Source organism: Phoca vitulina, unplaced genomic scaffold (assembly GCF_004348235.1).
Source record: "Phoca vitulina isolate PV1807 unplaced genomic scaffold, GSC_HSeal_1.0 scaffold74, whole genome shotgun sequence".
Classification (NCBI taxonomy): domain Eukaryota; kingdom Metazoa; phylum Chordata; class Mammalia; order Carnivora; family Phocidae; genus Phoca; species Phoca vitulina.
The window spans coordinates 5,576,826-5,595,393 of NW_022589777.1; the positions used below are offsets into that span (position 1 = coordinate 5,576,826).

The 18,568-nt window shown below is 41.9% G+C and overlaps 1 protein-coding gene across 6 annotated transcripts in view; it reads right to left on the reverse strand.

The window, feature by feature from the left end:
• Positions 1 to 18,568, reverse strand: part of SYTL2 (synaptotagmin like 2) — a 118,135-nt gene that overhangs the window by 54,694 nt on the left and 44,873 nt on the right. For all 6 annotated transcript variants that reach the window (XR_004298021.1, XM_032393511.1, XM_032393510.1 and 3 more), the window contains exons 2-3: positions 17,895 to 18,398; positions 1,655 to 1,806 (exon numbers count right to left, since the gene is read on the reverse strand). Coding sequence is in view for 5 of the 6 variants with exons in the window: in XM_032393511.1 (XP_032249402.1) it covers positions 1,655 to 1,806; positions 17,895 to 18,007 (265 nt within the window). In the remaining variant the exon portion in view is untranslated. The remainder of the gene's footprint in view (positions 1 to 1,654; positions 1,807 to 17,894; positions 18,399 to 18,568) is intronic.

Below are 18,568 nucleotides of genomic sequence, written 5' to 3' on the forward strand. Positions count from 1 at the left end.
AAATTATATCTGATGTTACCTTCCCCCAAGCAGAATCTCCTGAGAGTATGAGTGGACCTTTACATGTGCAGGTAACTCCAGAGATAACTCCAGCAAAATTCTGACCACCTCTAGGTGAATCTCACCTGAACTGAGGTCAGGGCTAAATACATATGGTCAGGGCAGCTAGTCTTCATGGGACAGAGACACCATCATTTCCAAGCATTTACTGAACATCAACAATGTGCCTGACTTGAGGCTGGGCTCTGGAATCCAAAGGGGAACAAACGCTTCTGGCCTGGAATGTTTCTCTCCACTGCCTCTTCCTTCCCCCAGCCTCTACACATCCAAATTCTACAATACTCCTCAATACCCAGCTCAGATGCCAAAGCCCCCCAATAAAACCTCCATGCTCCCTCTTCAGGAAGTAACTTCTTTTTGCCTCTCAATACCCAGGGCTCTTTACCAGCACCTCTCAAATAATTAGCATTAAGTAATTATGCTAAGTGCCAGGCACAGTGTTGTTTTTTGCATGCATTACCTTGTGAGAAGGTATTATTTTCCAAGTTTACAGATTTGGAAATCAAGGATCAAAAAGTTCAGGAAACTTGCTTTTGACCCCAGTGCCAGTAAGTGCTAGGAATGCTTGTACATCGATGTTAAGATGAAGCAATACGAGGGCTCCGATTTCCAAATACTCACATTCCAGGGTGGTATTCCCCACAGGTCTCTTTACACAGAAGTCTAGTTTCTTCAATTGCAAAATAGAATCCACAATACTAATCCATACCTCCCGAGATTTCTGAAGGCCTGGATGGTTTTGAAAATCAAGAGGGATGCGAGCAATGCAGGGCACCCACTAAACATTACCCCTTATTTGCAAGGGGTGTGGCTCTGAGTCAGAAAGAACGAAATCCCAGGTCGGCCATTTGCCAATGATATAACCTTGGACAAGTAACTTCACTTCTCTGAATTTTACATGTCCCATATGTAGAACAGGGATAAGAATACCTACCTTACAAGATCGCTGCTATAGTTAGAAATAATAGAGAGCAAATGCCTATCATGTATTAAATGTTCAAAAGGTGACAGCTATTTTCCTTATTGGGCACAGGCTAGATCTAGACAGGGGGTGTTCTCAGGTGTAAAAGTTTACACTGCCTAGCTCAGAGTGAAAGAGAAGGCACACCATACATATTTAATAAACCCAACAGGATTCTAAAGAAGCCCTCAAAGTACTGTCTTTACAGTCTCTTAAATGATATACTTGGTTGATTAAAGACATACCAGATGTCAAAGTTGTTGAAAGGGAAGCTAATCTCTTCCTGTCACCCTACTCAGAGGAAATGGTTCTGAATCTTCAGAGTTAAAAGCCAAAGGAATGAAGGGGGTAAATGCCTCATAACCCCAACTGTCTATACTACTATAACTCAACACAGTATCTAAAGGACTTCCTATGTTTTTCTAGATTACCCTGAGTCCCTTAGCCCTGCCTTCATCCATCTGAATCCAGGACAAGAAGATTTTGAGCTGGAGGACTATGCATTATGCAAAGCGCACCTCTAAATTACTTCCCTCAGCAGATTCCAGTAATGATTCTAACATCCTTCTGGTCTCCTGACAATGCCTTCCCAAACAAATGCTGGCTCAAAATGTCCTAGCCAAATCAACTCACCTGCTACCTGGAGCTTCTTCTTTCTCATGGATGCTCTGATGATATCTGCACCATGAATTCTGTCTCTGTGCCTTTTTGCCTTGGCTTCATAAAACCACTGGCCACTCATATTCTTCAACTGTTGGTCATCCTTAATTTTTTCAGGCAAATGTCTACAAAAGGAAAAGAGCTTTACTTTGCTGAGAGCCCACAGTAAATAAATGAGTTCACTGTGACAGTGTATAAAGAAATCTGTAAACATACAAATAAAGCTCTCAATATTTTAGAAGACCCCACAAGCCTCCTAGACGACCAAGAAATATATATATTCCTCTTTGATTGAATAATCAGGAAAGACAAGGCTAACACTTTTTAAAAATCAAAGACTTCATCCATGACCTCCACATGATGCCTGGAATTTCTCAAGAGCAGATTCACTTTTTGGCTGCAGTCTTCTGTGTCCACTCTTCAGATGCAAATACCCCAGGGAATGATGGTCTATTAAGTGTCCCTAAGCCTTCGTCCCTTTATCTGTAAAAAGAGGTTCATCATAGTAATCTACTTCATGGTATTGCTTTGAGGATTAAATTAGCTAATGCATGTAAAATGCCCTTTGCCAATGCCTGGCACCTAATACCCAATGAATATCTGGTGGAGAAGTTATCAGCTCATCAATCCTTTCTGTTTCAGTGAAATGCATTTATCAGAGACTTTCTGGGTGGGGGGGTAGTGAATGATGTCCCTGGTTCTTAATGCCAAGGAAATGAATACTGAAAAAGTGGGCTGGAAGCAGGCAAGTTCAAATTTATGGAAGTAGGGGGATGGGGAATAGAGGCAGAGGCAAATTCTGATTGTGCAAATACTGCTTTCAAGGGTTCCACAATCATTCGTGCTCACTGAAAAGCTAACACCTGTAGAACAAAACAAATACAGCCCTAAAATCTCCCTAATTTACACTTAAAAAACATTGTTCTACTTGACAAGTGTTTTTTTTTCCATCATGATAAGTGTACTCTTTAATCCCCATCCCCTATTTCCCCCATCCCTCCCACATCCCCTCTGATAACCCTCAATTTGTTCTCTATATTTAAGAGTCTATGTCTTGATTTTTCTCTTTTTTCTTTGCTCATTTCTTTTGTTCATAAGTTCCACATGTGAGTGAGATCACATGGCATTTTTTTTTCTCTGACTTAACCCGCTTAGCGTTATACTCTCTAGCTCTATGTATGTGGTTGCAAATGGCAAGATTTCATTCTTTTTTATAGCTGAGTAATATCCCATTGTATATATTTACCACTTCTTCTGTATTCATTCATCTATCAGTGGATACTGGGGCTGCTTCCATAGTTTGGCTATTGTAAATAATGCTGTAACAAACATAGGGATGCATGTATCTTTTTGATTTAGTGTTTTTGTACTTTTTGGCTAAATACTTGATAATGCAATTACTAGGTTGTAGGGTAGTTCTATTTTTAATGTTTTGAGGAAACTACACACTGTTTTCCACAATGGCTGTACCAATTGCATCCCCACCAACAGTGCAAGAGGATTCCTTTTTCTCCATATCTTCACCAATACTTGACGTTTCTTGTGTTTCAATTTTCACCATTCAGACAGGTGTGAGGTGATATCACACTGGAGTTTTGATTTGCATTTCCCTGATGATGAGTGATGTTGAGCATCTTTTCATGTGTCTGTTGCCATCTGGATGTCTTCTTCGGAGAAATATCTGTTCATGTCTTCTGCCCATTTTTTAATTGGATTATTTGTTTTTTGGGTATTGAGTTGTACCAGTTCTTTATATATTTTGGATACTAATGCTTTATGTCATTTAGAAATATCTTCTCTCATTTCATAGGTTGCCTTTTAATTTCGTTGTTTTCTTTCCTGTGCAGAAACTTTTTTTTTCTTTATGTAGTCCCAACAGTTTATTTTTGCTTTTATTTCTTTTGCCTCAGGAGACATACCTAGAAAAATGTTGTTATGGCCAATGTCAGAGTTATTATTGCCTTGTGCTCTCTTCAAGGATTTTTATGATGTCAGGCCTCACATTTAGGCCTTTTAATCCACTTTGAGTTTATTTTTGTGTATGGTGTAAGAAAGTGGTCCAGTTTCATTACTTTGCATGTGGTTGTCTAGTTTTCCCAACACCATTTGCTGAAAAGCCTTTTTCCCATTGGATATTCATTCCTCCTTTGTTGAAGATTGACCATATAACTGTGGGTTTGTTTTTGGATTTCTGTTCTATTCCACTGATCTATGTGTCTATTTTTATGCCAGTATCATACTGTTTAAATTATTACTGCTTTGTAATATAACTCGAAATCTGGAATTGTGATACCTCCAGTTCTGTTTTTCAAGATTGCTTTGGCTAGTTGAGGCCTTTTGTGGTTCCATACAAATTTTAGGACTGTTTGTTCTAGTTATGTGAAAAATGCTGTTGTATTTTGATAGGGATTACATTAAATATGTAGATTGCTTTGAGTAGTATAGACATTTTAACAATCTTTATTCTTCCAACCCATGAGCATGGAATGTCTTTCCATTTCTTTGAATTGTCTTGAATTTCTTTCATCAGTGTTTTATAGTCTTCAGAGTACAGGTCTTTCACTTGTTTGGTTAAGTTTATTCCTAGATATTTTATTGTTTTTGGTGCAACTGTAAATGGGACTGTTTTCTTAATTTCTCTTTCTGCTGCTTCATTATTAGTGTAGAGGAATGCAAAAGATTTCTGTACATTGATTTTGTATCCTGTGACTTTACTGAATTCATTTATCAATTCTAGCAGTTTTGTATATACAGTATCATGTCATTTGCAAATAGTGAGAGTTTTACTTCCTCCTTACCAATGTGGATGCCTTTATGTTGTCTAATTGCTGTGGTTAGGACTTCCAGTACTATGTTAAATAACAAATGCTAATAATGGACATGCTTGTCTTGTTCCTGACCTTAGGGAAAAAGTTCTCAGGTTTCACCATTGAGTATGATGTTGGCTGTGGGTTTTTCATATAAGGTCTTTATTATGTTGAGGTATGTTCCCTCTACATTACAGTAAGTTTTTTATCATGAATGGATGTTATACTTTGTCCAATGTTTTTTCTGCATCTATTGAAATTATATGGCTTTTATACTTTCTCTTATTGATGTGACATATCATGTTGACTGTTTTATGAATAGTGAACCACACTTGCATCCCAGGAATAAATCCCACTTGATTATGGTGTATCATTTTTTTTAAATGTATTGTTGGATTTGGTTTGCTACTATTGTGTTGAGGATTTTTGCATCTATATTCAAGAGAGAAAATGACCTGTAGTTCTCTTTTTTGTGGTGTTCTTTTTTTTTTTTTAAGATTTTATTTATTTATTTGAGAGAGGAAGAGAGAGCATGAGTGGGGGGCAGAGGCAGAGGGAGAGGAAGAAGCAGACTCTCCACTGAGCAGGGAGCATGATGCGGGGCTCAATCCCATGACCCTGAGATCATGACCTGAGCCGAAGGCAGCTGCTTAACTGACTGAGCCACCTGGGCACCCCTTTTTGTGGTGTTCTTATCTGGTTTTGATATGAGGGTGATACTGGCCTCATAGAATAAATTTGGAAGTTTCCCTTCCTCTTCTATTTTTTGGAATAGTTTGAGAAGGATAGGCTTTAACTCTTCTTTAAATGTTTGGTAGAATTCACGTGTGAAGCCATCTGGTCCTGGACTTTTCTTTGTTGGGAGGTTTTTGATTACTGATTCAATTTCACTGCTGGTAATTGGTCTGTTCAAATTTTCTATTTCTTCCTGCTTTAGTTTTGGTAGGTTATATGTTTCTAGGAATTTATCCATTTCTTCTAAGTTGTCCAATTTGTTGGCTTATAGGTTTTCAGAATTTTTTTTTTTTTTTTTTTTTTGAGAGAGAGAAAGAGAATGAGCGAACAGAGGGCAGGGGTAGAGGGAGAGAGAGAATCTTAAGCAGGCTCCAGGCCCAGCGTGGAGCCTGACACATGTCTCAATCTCACAACCCTGAGATCATGACCTGAGCCAAAATCAAGAGTCAGGTGCTTAACTGACGGAGCCACCCAGGCACCCCAAGTTTTCATAATATTCTGTTACAATTGTTTGTATTTCTGTGGTGTTGATTGTTATTTTTCCTTTTTCATTAGTGATTTTGTTTATTTGGGTCTTTTTTTTTTTTTTTTTTTTTTGATGAGCCTGGCTAGAAGTTTGTCAATTTTGTTTTAATCTTTTCAAAGAACTAGAACCTGGTTTCATTGATCTGTTTTTTTTAGTTTCTATGTCATTTATTTCTGCTCTAATCTTTATTATTTTCTCCCACTTGCTGAGTTTGGGTTTTATTTGTTCTTTTCTATCCCCTTTAGGTGTAAGTTTAGGTTGTTTGAGATTTTTCTTGCTTCTGGAGGTAGACCTGTTTTGTTATAAACTTTCCTCTTAGAACCACTGTTGCTGCATCCCAAAGATTTTAGACCATTGTGTTTTCGTTTTCATTTGTCTCCATGTAATTTTTCATTTCTTCTTTGATTCCTTGGTTGACCCATTCATTGTATAGTGGCATGTTATTTATTTATTTATTTATTTATTTTTTAAGTAGCATGTTATTTAACTTTCATGTATTTGTGCTCTTTCCAGATTTTTTTCTTGTGGTTGATTTCTAGTTTCATAGTGTTGTGGTCAGAAAAGATGCATGGTAAGACTTTGATTTTTAAAAATCTGTTGAAACTTGTTCTGTGGCCTAATATGTGATCTATTCTGGAGAATGTTCCATGTGCACCTGAAAAGAACGTGTATTCTACTGTTTTAGGATGGCATGTTCTGAATATATCTGTTAAATCCATCTGGTCCAGTGTGTCATCCAAAGCCACTGTTTCCTTGATGATTTTCTGTTTGGATCATCTGTCCATCAATGTAAGTAGGGTGTTAAAGTCCCCTACCATTATTATGTGTCTATCGATTAGTTCCCTTATGTTTGTTATCCACTGCTTTATGTATTTGGGTGCTCCTATATTGGGTGCATAAATATTTACAATTGTTATATCCTCTTTTTTTAAAGATTTTATTTTTTAAGTAACCTCTACACCCAATGTGGAGCTCAAATTTACAACCCTGAGATCAAGACTTGCTTGCTCCACTGACTGAACCAGCCAGGTACCCCTATAATTGTTATCCTCTTGTTGGATTGTCCCCTTTATTGTGATATAGTGTTCTTCTTTGTCTCTTGTTACAGTCTTTGCTTTAAAGTCTATTTCGTCCAAAATAAGTATTGGTACCCTGGGTTTCTTTTGACATCGATTTGCATTATAAAGTTTTCTCCATCCCCTCACTTCCAAACTGCAGAGGTCTTTCAGTTTGACATGAGTCACTGGTAGGTAGCATATAGATGGGTCTTGTTTTTCTATCCACTCTGTCACCCTGTGTTTTCTGATTGGAGTGGTTAGTCCATTTACATTTAAAGTAATTATTGATAGATATGTATGTATCTATTGCCATTTTTGTTAGTGGTTTTATGGCTGTTTCTATAGATTCTCTCTGATCTTCCTTCTCTTGCTCTCTTTCATGGTTGGCTTTCCTTAGTGATATACTTGGATTCCTTTCTCTTTATTCGTTGCATATCTATTACTGGTTTTTGATTTGTGGTTACTGTTAAGTTTGTATATAACATCTTCTGCATATAGCAGTCTATATTAAGTTGATGGTCACTTAAGCTTAAACCCATTCTTTACTCTTCTGCCATGTTTTAGGTATATGGTATCATATTTTATATCCTTTTATGAATCCTTTGACTAATTTTTACAGAAATATTTATTTTTACCACTTTTGTGTTTTTCACTTTTCATACTCTCACTTATGGTCTTTCCTTTCCACTCAAAGAACTCCCTTTACTATTTCTTGCAGGACTGGTTTAATGATCATGAACTCCTTTAGTTTGTTTGTCTGAGAAACTCTTTATTTCTCCTTCTATTCTGAATGACAGCCCTGCTGGATAGAGTATTCTTGGCTGCAGATTTTTCCCTTTCAGCACTTCAAATATATCCTGCCACTCTCTCCTGGCCTGCAAAGTTTCTGCTAAAAAATCCACTGATAGATTTATGGGCTTTCCCCTGGTATGTAACTGTCATCTTTTCTCTTGCTGTTTTTAACATTTTTTATTGCTACTTTTTGCCATTTTAATTACTATGTGTCTTGGTGTGGACCTCCTTGGGTTGAAATTTTTGGGGGGTTTCTGTGCCTCCCGGATCTGGATATCTATTTCCTTCCCCAGATTAGGGAAGTTTCAGATATTTCTTCAAATAAATTTTCTGCCTCCTTCTCTCTCTCTTCTTCTTCTTCTGAGATCCCTATCATGTGAATATTATTACACTTGATGGAATCACTGAGGTCCCTAAGACTATTCTCGATCTGCATAATTTTCTTTCCTCTCCTTTGCTCAGCTTGGTGACTTTCTATTACTCTGTCTACCAGGTCATTAATTCCTTCCTCTGCGTCATCTAGCCTGCTATTTATTCCATCAAATGTATTTTTAATTTCATTTATTGTGTTCTTGATCTCTGATTCTTTATCTCTGTGTTAAGAGTGTCCCTGCTGTTCTCCACTCTTTTCTCAAGTCCAGTGAGTATCTTTATGATCATTAATTTAAATTCTCCATCAGGTGTATTACTTATACCCATTTCACGTTGGTCTCTTGCTGAGGTTTGGTCCTGTTTTTTCATTTGAGAGATATCTCTCTGTCTCATTTTGACTGACTTTCTGTGTCGGTTTCTCTGTGTTCAGAAAGTCAGCTACTTCTCTTGTTCTTAATAATAGCAGCCTTATGAAGAAAAGGTCCTGTAGTGCCCTGCAGTGCATGTCCCGTTCGCCAGGGCCTGGCAAAGGGAATGTCTCCTAGGTGTTCATATCCTCTGCTATTGAGTATTGACCTCTTTTTCCTTCATTCCAGTTGTCTGCAGAGGCTCTCTTTGCCTATCATGGGCAGTCTTTGCTCCCCAGCAGGAGTGGGGCACATTTTAACAAAGTGTGTAGTGGTCTGCTTACAAAATGAGACCTGCCCCCACTGCGGCTGGAACTGATGTCCCACACAATGCCTGGGTGCGGAGATGTGACGTTGGAGAGATTTGCACTGGTCTTCTTGGGGAGGGGCCCACAGTGCTGAGAATAAGGCAAGTGTGACTGAAAAGGGAGGATCCAGCAAAGTGTAGGGTAGCGTGTCTTGGTGTAAACAAGTTAGGTAAGCAAGTGTCAGAGCCAGGCTGGTTCCCGCAGGTGGCTGTTGTTTATGCTGGGGAGCAGGGGAGGGAAATGGCACCTCCAGCTCCTTTGTTCCTGGAGGGGTTGCCCCATGATTGTTGTCTCTCGGAGCCACAAGCCATGCTCTGAGATGAGCAAATCACTCCCTTCTGTCTTCCCTTGGTATTTTTCAAACTGCCAGTTCTAGCTGTATGTTTGGGCTCTTTGTGTGCTATGTCTTTAATGGTGGGGACTCAGCTTCCTAATGTCCTCCAGGCTCTCCTAGAGCCAAGCCCCTGATTTTTAAAGTTCCAGGCTTTAAGTTCCACTGGTTTTAAGAACTCACAAATTCAGCCCCTCTTTCAAAGGCAAATATTATGGGGATTCATCCTCCAGTTTGTGGGTTCCCCATGTGAAAGTCTGTTTTTCACCCTTTTCTGTGTCACCGGCTCCCTCGGCATGGCAGACGGCCCCAGTCCACTTCACTCCCAGACCAGGTCTTCGCCCTTTCTACCTTTTTTGATGTGGCCTCTTCACCATTTAGTTGTGGAATTTGTTCTGCCAGTCTTCATGTTGTTTTCTGGGTTATTTATGCAGACATGAGTGTTATCTAGTTGTATCTATGGGACAAGGTGGGCTTAGGGTCCTCCTACTCTGCCATCTTCCCAGCCAACCCTCTACTTGACAAGTCTTTTAAATTCCACATCTCTCCATCTATGTCAATAAAATGAGAATCACAGACTCTAGAACGTAGTCACAGAATAAAGGAGTATAAAAGCCTTAAGCTGACTTTGAACTTTTGGAAGGTAATGTGCTATGAAATCCAAGAAGGTTTCATGATTGTCATTCAAGTTAATATGCACCTTCCTAAAGTAACAACTCTATGTGTCTTAGCTAGAGAACATGTATGATGGCCACACCAAGGTGGTGGCAGGGCTGTGTGTGAGGGATGCACATCAGCATACCTGGGAGTGGGATTCTAGCAAGTATATTTCCTCTCTCCTAAGTGTATCTGGGGAGTGTCTTTTTACCCAGAGTCCAGCTCTTTGCTGGAACGTTCTCTCCTCTCCCAATTACCTAGGAAGAAGTGACTCCAACCCAAACATACCCAATCACAACACTTGGACACACACTGTCATCACCAAATCCTGACAAAGACACTCAGACATGGTTTTGACAAAGACATGGTTTTGAATCACCAGAGAAGATCATGATTCTTATTAAACATTTCTAATGGTTTCCAATTGCCTAAGGCTTTCCGCAGGGCAAACAATCTCCTATGGGCTGCTGATGGAGCTTTTGCCTTCTCCTCCCAAAGAACCAAGTTTGAGTTCAATTCCAGAAGAGAGAAGTCCTTTCAGAATTTTCTGATTAGAAAGTGAGCCCCTAGGGGCAGAGTCTCTACTCCGTATATCCTTGCTCAGTGTCTCTGGAAAATAGTGGGTTTTTATTCAGTGCTTGTGGAGTGAAGGAGTTGCATATGAGGCCCCTGACCACCTACGTGGTTTCAGGCTGCCTTTTCAGGTTCATTTTCCAGCACTTACCCCTGGACTCTACTTGCCAGTACTATAGACTTCTTACTATTCTCCAAACTGCTCTTTCTGACCTCCCTAAACATTAGAAGCAGAAAGACTATGAGCTTTAGACTCTCCCAAACAGGTCCAAATCCCAGTTCTCACCCTTCCTATATGCTACCCGGGCAGGTTACTGAACCGCCTGAAGCTTCAGTTCTTTGTAGAGACGGGGGAAGAGAAGACCTACTCTGCAGGACTTCTGAGGTGATTAAATGAAGTATTTACCTGAAAGCACCTAACCGTGCTTAGATCTTGGTAAGAGACCAATAAATGTGAAGTCTCTCAGGATATCTCTCCTCACTTCTCTGTGCAGCACATTGCTCCTTATCCTTCAGATCCAGCTTGTGCACCACTGCACGGGGGAAGCCTTCCCTGATTGCCAAGGCACAGGTCAGCAGCTTGCCCTTCCCCAGGCTCCCACAGCACTGACCACACCATATTCCAATGATCTATCTGCACATCTGTCTCATTGACTAATCTGTCAACTCCGCAGACTCCCTGAAGGTGAGGACTACATCTTAATCGCCTTTGTCATGCCAGCACCCAGCACCAAGCCTGGCACAGAGCTGATACACAACAACTGTTTGGCGAGTGAATAAATTAAAGAACAAATAAATGCTCCACAGCCACCCCAGTCTGAGTCAGGCAAAAGAGAAGAGTGACCCTGTCACTGCTGGGGTTAGGTGAACCATACCTGTCAAATGGCAGTGACTTCTCCTGATGAGGCAGGACACCTCGCTCTTGGCAGAATAGGAACAAACATGATGAAATCTGGCATCAGCCATCATCTTGTCATAAGAGACCACAAACCCTCCTAGCATAACAACTCTCGATTTCTCTTCAGGAGGTTGTTTATTTACTTATTTTTGGTGTTCGGCGGAAAGGCATTTTGTAGGGGGCCCGGTGCGACCCTGGATCTGCTCCTGCCTAAACGACTGTCTGTAAGCCCTGATCATGCTAAATTTTCCGTGCACCATGCGCACACACTGGGTGAGTCAGGCTCCCCAAAACACATGGGCCCTGGAGAGACTGGTAGCCATTACAGTACAGAATTAGGAGGGGGTTTCTGGCTTATCATTTAAGTGGCTAAAGAATAAGAGATTATTCAAATTCATTAAGTGCCATTTATGTCTTTCCTCACATGATAATCCCTGCTAGGTTTAATCAATGAATTCCTGTTTCGATCGTAGCCATTTGGAATATTTCATAGATGAATACATATGTGTATAAAACCCAGGTTTTATAAAGATGTACGATCATTTAAAAAAATAAAAATCCCACCATCTAGATGGTGCTATTAAAATCTTCTCTACCAGCCTGGATTGTTGTGTCATTTTTCATCAATTCTAATTTACCAATAAAAATGGCATTTGATTCTCTAATTCTTATACCATTTAGGTGAAGTGAGAAAAAGATGTTTCTTGAGATCACGGTTTTCATCCCTTACCATCCTCTGCACGTAGGCACATTGTGCGTAGGAGAGAGCTGAGGAGAGAGAAGATGCCCGCTAAACCCCCAGGGGCTGGTGGCCTTAAGTGAAGGTAGAGGGAGAGCACTCGGCCCAGACAGGACACTGTCCTGCTGGCCCTCCAGGCAGGTCATGCCCCCATTCCCTTGGCTAATACATACAAAGCATGTGTTTTGTATTAGCCCCGTGCTAGTCACCTAACATGAATCATCTCATTGAATACTTACATTTTCACCATCATATACAAAGAAATTAGTCAGCTGCAAAAGACAGCCATCTTGCCTCCTCCTTATGCTAAAGGCCACATCTATTCCTTTGTTCATTAATTCATTAATCCCCTATCATGTACCAGCCATATGCTCAGAATTATGCATAAAAAAATCAGGCCCTAAACGCCTGTCTCAATTCCTGTGTTGCAGAGAGAGAGTGTGAGCACTTCCAGATGAAAACCAGAAGAGTAGGGACACCCTCCAGGCTGGCCTCAACACTTTTCCCTCAGCCTATCCTCTCCTCCTCCTTTTATTCACGCAACACACCCCGGCTTCCAACTATTCATCATGATTAGACAAAGGCCTACCTGGTTGATGTTATCTAGTCAACTAGATAAGAACCAGGCGGCTGTCCAGAGAGGTTGACTGGCCCATTCCCCAGCCTTTTTTTTTTTTTAACCCCTCAGTACATTGGACAAGATGGTTAGACTGTGTGATTTGAAAGTACTCTGGGGCCAAAGAAGTTAGGAGGTTTGCCCAAAGTCACCCAGAGCCAGGATCAGAAGCCATCCAGATGCTGTTTCTGCTACTCACTCTGCTACTGAGAGAGCCAAACATGATTTTGGTGTCTAAGATGGTCAACACACTTCACTCTACAAAGGAATTCAACCTTTGAAAGAGAATCTGAAAACCAACACATGTGAAAATGAAATAAATTGCAAATGCTCCTTACAGTGGAAAATGAGAGTGCTCGCTTCGGCAGCACATATACAGTGGAAAATGAGAGGAAACGTGTGTCCCTTGTGTCACGGACACATCATAAATCCCCACCTTCTGCTGAGAGGCAGCACAGCATGTGGAAAGCATAGGCTTTGCAGTGTGAGGAGCAAGGCTTCAGTCTTGCAGGGAGCTTAACCTCTTCTACCTCATTTCCTCAGTGTTAAGCAGGTTCAGCTACACTGCTATGTAGATGAAAGGGGAAAATGTATGTGGAATTCTGTATACAATATAGTTCCTTGACAAATGTTGGTTCCTTTCCTCTTTGCTTTGACAGAAAACACCCCAGAGGTCCTGGAAAGCAGTTCTTCAATGCCAACTGCCTTCACTTAAAAAAAAACAAAACAAAACTAGGTCTTAGGGGACGAGCTAAGAATCATAAGATGTGGTCACGGTTGAGATGTTATCTGTGGCAAGAATGCCCATCCCGTCGATGTGGTTCTGTGTGCACGGGGGTGGTAGGCGTGGTGCTGGTGGTGTACAGACACACACATGGGCAAAGACTTCCTGCTGACAGTATGATGCGAAGCACAGGAAACACCACCTTTAGAGTGTCTCATTTTCAAACTATAAGACTAAAATTACATATGTGTATGCAGGATGGTGTTTCTTAAAAAGAAGAGAGGGTAGGGAGAGAGAAAGAATCTATCCTGATGTCTGCCTCCCTGCTGGTCTGTGAAATGTCTCTGGCTGGCAGTCAGGGAAGCAAGCTGAATACACACGCGTGGTGATGACCGGGCCCAGCACTTGGGGCTGCAGGCAGAGAGGCAGCGCGAAACCCAGCTGCAGGGGCGACAGTGACCTAGGACTGTTATCTTCTAGCTGCCTCCTGAGACACCACAGTGGCTATTCCCTTGGGTTCGAGTCCATGTTCTACCATGAACAGGTAGAACAGATTTGGGAGCTGAACACTTACTTCCCCTGTATGACACTCATCTTTCTCATTCATGAAATCAGACCAGAGGTAACATATAGATTAAATCATCTCCACAATGTCTCAAATGAGCATGCATGTGAACAATTCCAAGCCCTGGATATATCAGGAAAGGCAAACGGATTTCAGTGGGAATGTGAAATCTCACTTACAGCCGGCCGAAAAGGACTCGGAGGCAGCATCTGCAACAGTGCTCCAGGGCATTGGTGAGACCCTCCCATAGCTGTAGGAGGATTATACTCCAGAGTCCATAATAATTAGCATTCAAAAGATCAGTCTGATTTATAGTGGCAGGTTTGCCTTTCTAATGATGTTTTGCTTAGGCCAATATTAGGTTTATATGATGTGTGCTTCTAAAACCACATACCAACTAGGAGAAGGACTGGGAAACTCTAAAATCATGTTAGGGAAACAAAGTTGAGATTTTAAATTTGCAATTGATAATCCATTAAATGGATAAAGGTCATTTCCTTTTAATTACCATAGAATTCTCTTCATATCATTGTCCAGAGAAGTTCCTTATACTTAATAGATGCTCAATTAAATTTCACTGCATTAAATAATTGAGGGTTTTAAGAGTACTTTCCTCCTAAGGCGTCAGACTACCAACCATAGAATTTCGCCCTTTTTTAGACAAAAGGTGGAGTAGAGAATAAGGGAATTCAAATGTATCCATCTCCTCTTTCGTGCTAAGAAGATTAAGAATTATCTTACTTAATCCTGACTCTAATCCTTTGAGTTTGGTATTATGGTCATTCTCAGTCTCTGGGTTAAGGCTCAGAGAGGTTAAGGCACTTGTCCAATGAACCACAGTTGATTAGTGGTAAGGAGAGGATTCAAACTCATGTCAGTTTTGACTCCAAGGTTAAGCAGGGGACTTCTTCCCTAGCCTTGTGTAGGAATAATACCAATGATTTTGACCCTAATTGAACATGGATGCTTTGTGAACATACTGAAATTCACTTCAACCACTCTGGAGTATCTGATTACGACTACTAATAATAACTCATAGACAGACAGTGCTTCACAAATTAACAAATGATTAACAAATGACGGCTTGCAGCTTGACAAATTGCAAAAGGCAATAATAGCACCATGGGGTAGAGGGAATAGTGCTGGACCAAGAGCTTTCCTTACTACGACTCTGGCAGCGGTTATCTGAGTGGCCCTGGGCTTGTCGCTTCCCCTCTCTGGGCTTTACCTTCTTTATCTGTAAAATGATTTATAGGGACCAAAAAATCTTCCCAGAGCTGTCAGGCTGTATGGAAAGCTGATGGAAGAGTCAAAGACAAACAGGTGGAGACGGCAAAGGGGCTGACAGCAAAAGCCCGTGGAACAGCATTTTCAGAGACCAGAGATCTAGTTCCACCAGCCCAGGAGCAGAACAGCCTCAGACCCATACCCACAAGTCCCTTCAGTCCTAAATCAAAGAAGGGGTCAGAGTTCAACTCTCTTTATGTGAAGCAGGCCAGACCATGGGCTGGGCCTCTTTGTGTCCACCAGCTATGGGCCCCCCCCAACCCACGTGCGCCATCACTCCTCCCCAGGCCCAGAGTCCTAAACCTATCTATCTGTGGTTGAGTCAACCATCAGGTGCTTGACATCTAAGAATTCCCCCAGCATGGTGGTAGTACACAGGGCTTGACTCACACTGGATTTCTTGCCACCCCAAGACTTCTTGCTATCAGTTCACAGAAGCAGCAGCTGCTGGGGCACCCTGAGAAACAGCGACTGGAAGGGGAGTCTGCAAACCCACTGCTGCTAAGGGACTCACTGCACTGTTGCTGCAGCTGCAGCCGGGCTGGTCCCTGAGGCTGTATGCTCACACCCCCTACAAAGCCCGGCTCCTGCCAGAACTTTGCATTTTGGAGGATTTTTCCATCAGCCACTGCATATGCCCGTGAAACACCTCCACTCCACTCACACGGAAACACACAACTACAGGGAAGACCCAGCAGCCTGCAGTCCAAGGGACCAAGGACATTTAGAGGGGGGTAGGGGGGAGGACAAATCTCTCTTCCTAACCTGGCGCGATGGAGGACGTAGAATTGCAGCCCACATATAACACCCGATTAATGGAGGAATCGAAGGTATTCAGCAACCCAGTAGTAACAGTCCCCACATCCTGATATAGGAAGAGGGGCCCAGTGTTATCTTCGCCCCACTGCTTTCTTTCCAAGTCTCCCTGTCTTGTCTTCTGAGAGGATAAAGGAATTCCCACGATGCTTTAAGAATCAGCTAGTATTTTCTCTGTGTTGCCCTCACTCCTTATTTTTAAAATGGGCATAACAGTCCTGCCTTGCCAAATCTCACATGCCTCTGGTTGTGAGGAAACGTAGAACAACATTCATGAAAGGGCTTTATAAACTGTACATGGGCAAAGGATCAATGCTACCAAAAGGCTCTGAGGGAGGACTGGGGTAAATCTCCTGCCCCTCCTGGATAAAATGCTCAAGGCACCCCATTTGCTGAGATTGGAGAACAGCCACCCACCCCCATTTCAGTGCACAGAGCACTACAGGCGACTTGTAGGGAGGCACATGACAAGTAAAGTGCCCATTCTCAGGCTCTCCAGTACCTGTCACCATCACAGCTCAGTGTCCTAGCTATCAAGCAGCTGCCCCCTTCTCCATGGCCAGGTGCCAGGATGGCCAGTCTGCTACTGTTTTCTCAGAAAAAGGAGGCAGAGTTAGTGCATGAGTACCCGAAGACCAGAATGTGATTCTCAATCCTGACACCTACGGGTTGTATGAGCTTGTGCAAGTTACCTGACCTGTCTCAAAGTTAACTTCCTCACACATCAAGGAGGCATAATTATATCCCACTCTGAGCCCCTACCAACTGCACAAGAGTGTTTGAACTCAGAAAAATGCCCTTTGCAATCTGTTCATCACTGTCATTTGGGAATCATTTGTTAGTTTGTTAAGTACTGTCTCTATGAGCTATTATTAGTAGCCATAAACAGATGCTCCGGAGTGCTTGGAGTGAATTTCAGCATGTTTACAAAGCATCTATGCTCAATTAGGCTCAAAATATGGGAAATGGTGCCAATAAATCCATTACTCATGGTCCTGTGTCCCAGGAAATAAGAACATGGCTTATGTTCCTTTCAGGTAACTCCTGGTATGGGGATTATGCAGTTAATACTACTAACGTACATTCCAGAAGCCTTCCACTGTCTTCAAAGCCCAGAATTACACAGGTAATAGATGGCTTAAGCCCACTTCTTCGGCATCCTGCTCTCATGCTCCTTCTACCGACCCTGTGGTGAGTGGAAAGTGGAGCGAATGTTGACGTGGAACATGTGGGTTCCTCTCAGCAAGAACAACATGTCAAAGCTGCCACTCCTTCTCGTGAGACACAAATGAAAAAGTGGCTCAGTCAGAGCCAATTTCAATTGCTGTTGAAACCAATTCAAACATTTCTCAAAGTATGCAGAAACGTGAGCTACTTCCTAATTTATTTTCTTTTAAAAATCTTAGGAATTGGGGCGCCTGGGTGGCTCAGTCGTTAAGCGTCTGCCTTCAGCTCAGGTCATGATCCCAGGGTCCTGGGATCGAGCTCCACATTGGGCTCTCTGCTCGGTGGGAAGCCTGTTTCTCCCTCTCCCACTCCCCCTGCTTGTGTTCCCTCTCTCGCTGTGTCTCTCTCTGTCAAATAAATAAAATCTTAAAAAAAATAATAATAAAATAAAAATAAAATAAAAATCTTAGGAATTAAAAAAAATACAATTTAGTTTATGATTCCATTTTTTAAAAGGTGGATATAAATATGCACACATTCAAATATGCATATGTAGATGTATGTACGTGTTTGTATAGATTTCATTTTTAATTCAGTATTTAATAAATTAAAGGGGTTTCGTTTATCAAGACTATTTCTGGCAGGAGTCCTAAGGGATAAATTAAGAGACACGAAGACGGAAAAAAATCCCATCCAGGAAGGAACCTAAAACCTAAAACCTGTAAGTTCAGACTCCAAGTCAGAAATACCACTTACGGCTGAGGGAAGAAGGTGTCCCCTCTTCTTACAGACTGTCCCTCCTTCCCTCATGCCCAAGGACCTCCTGGCCCCTTACCTGACTCTCTCCTCTTCAACCCTCTTCAGGGCAGCGTCCCGCTGCAGAACCTTCATGATGGCTTCTTGCTCCTCCTCTGTCAGGAAGCTCAAGTCAATCATTATGAAAAGCATACACAAAAATAAGAGCAACCAATCTGGCCTACAGTTCTCAAAGCAAAACAACTGACTGTTGCTCAATGATTAGAAGATGCAAAAAATTAAATGAAGTAATATTTTGTTCAGTTCTGCAGCACAAGTCTTACGTTGGCCCGGCAAAAGTTTCAGGTGGCTGATTGCAAAGTCCTCCACGGCCCTTCCAGAGAGGAAGCGGTGGTCCAGGGAACGACGTGGAGAGGAGGCTCTCAGAAGGACTCTGCATTCCTTGCCAGACAGCTCACTTGTTCCCACACTGGCGTTCCGACTCACACTCCCACTCTGGACCAGTCTCAGACTCAGTAGACTCTCCTTGTGTCTGGGTCATCAACTCGAGGAGAGGCCGCAGCACCTGAGCATCTCGTGATACCTGGGGAGTCACGAGACAGTAAACACAAGACAGCGTGAGGCAGTTCCGTAAGCATTGCTCATTATTACAAGATTAAAACGTGCCTAGGGAAAGAGAATGACCAGTGAGATGGTCTCTGAGATCAGGGAAACCAGTTCGGCCAGCTTCCTGAGCAAATGGGTCATGAAACA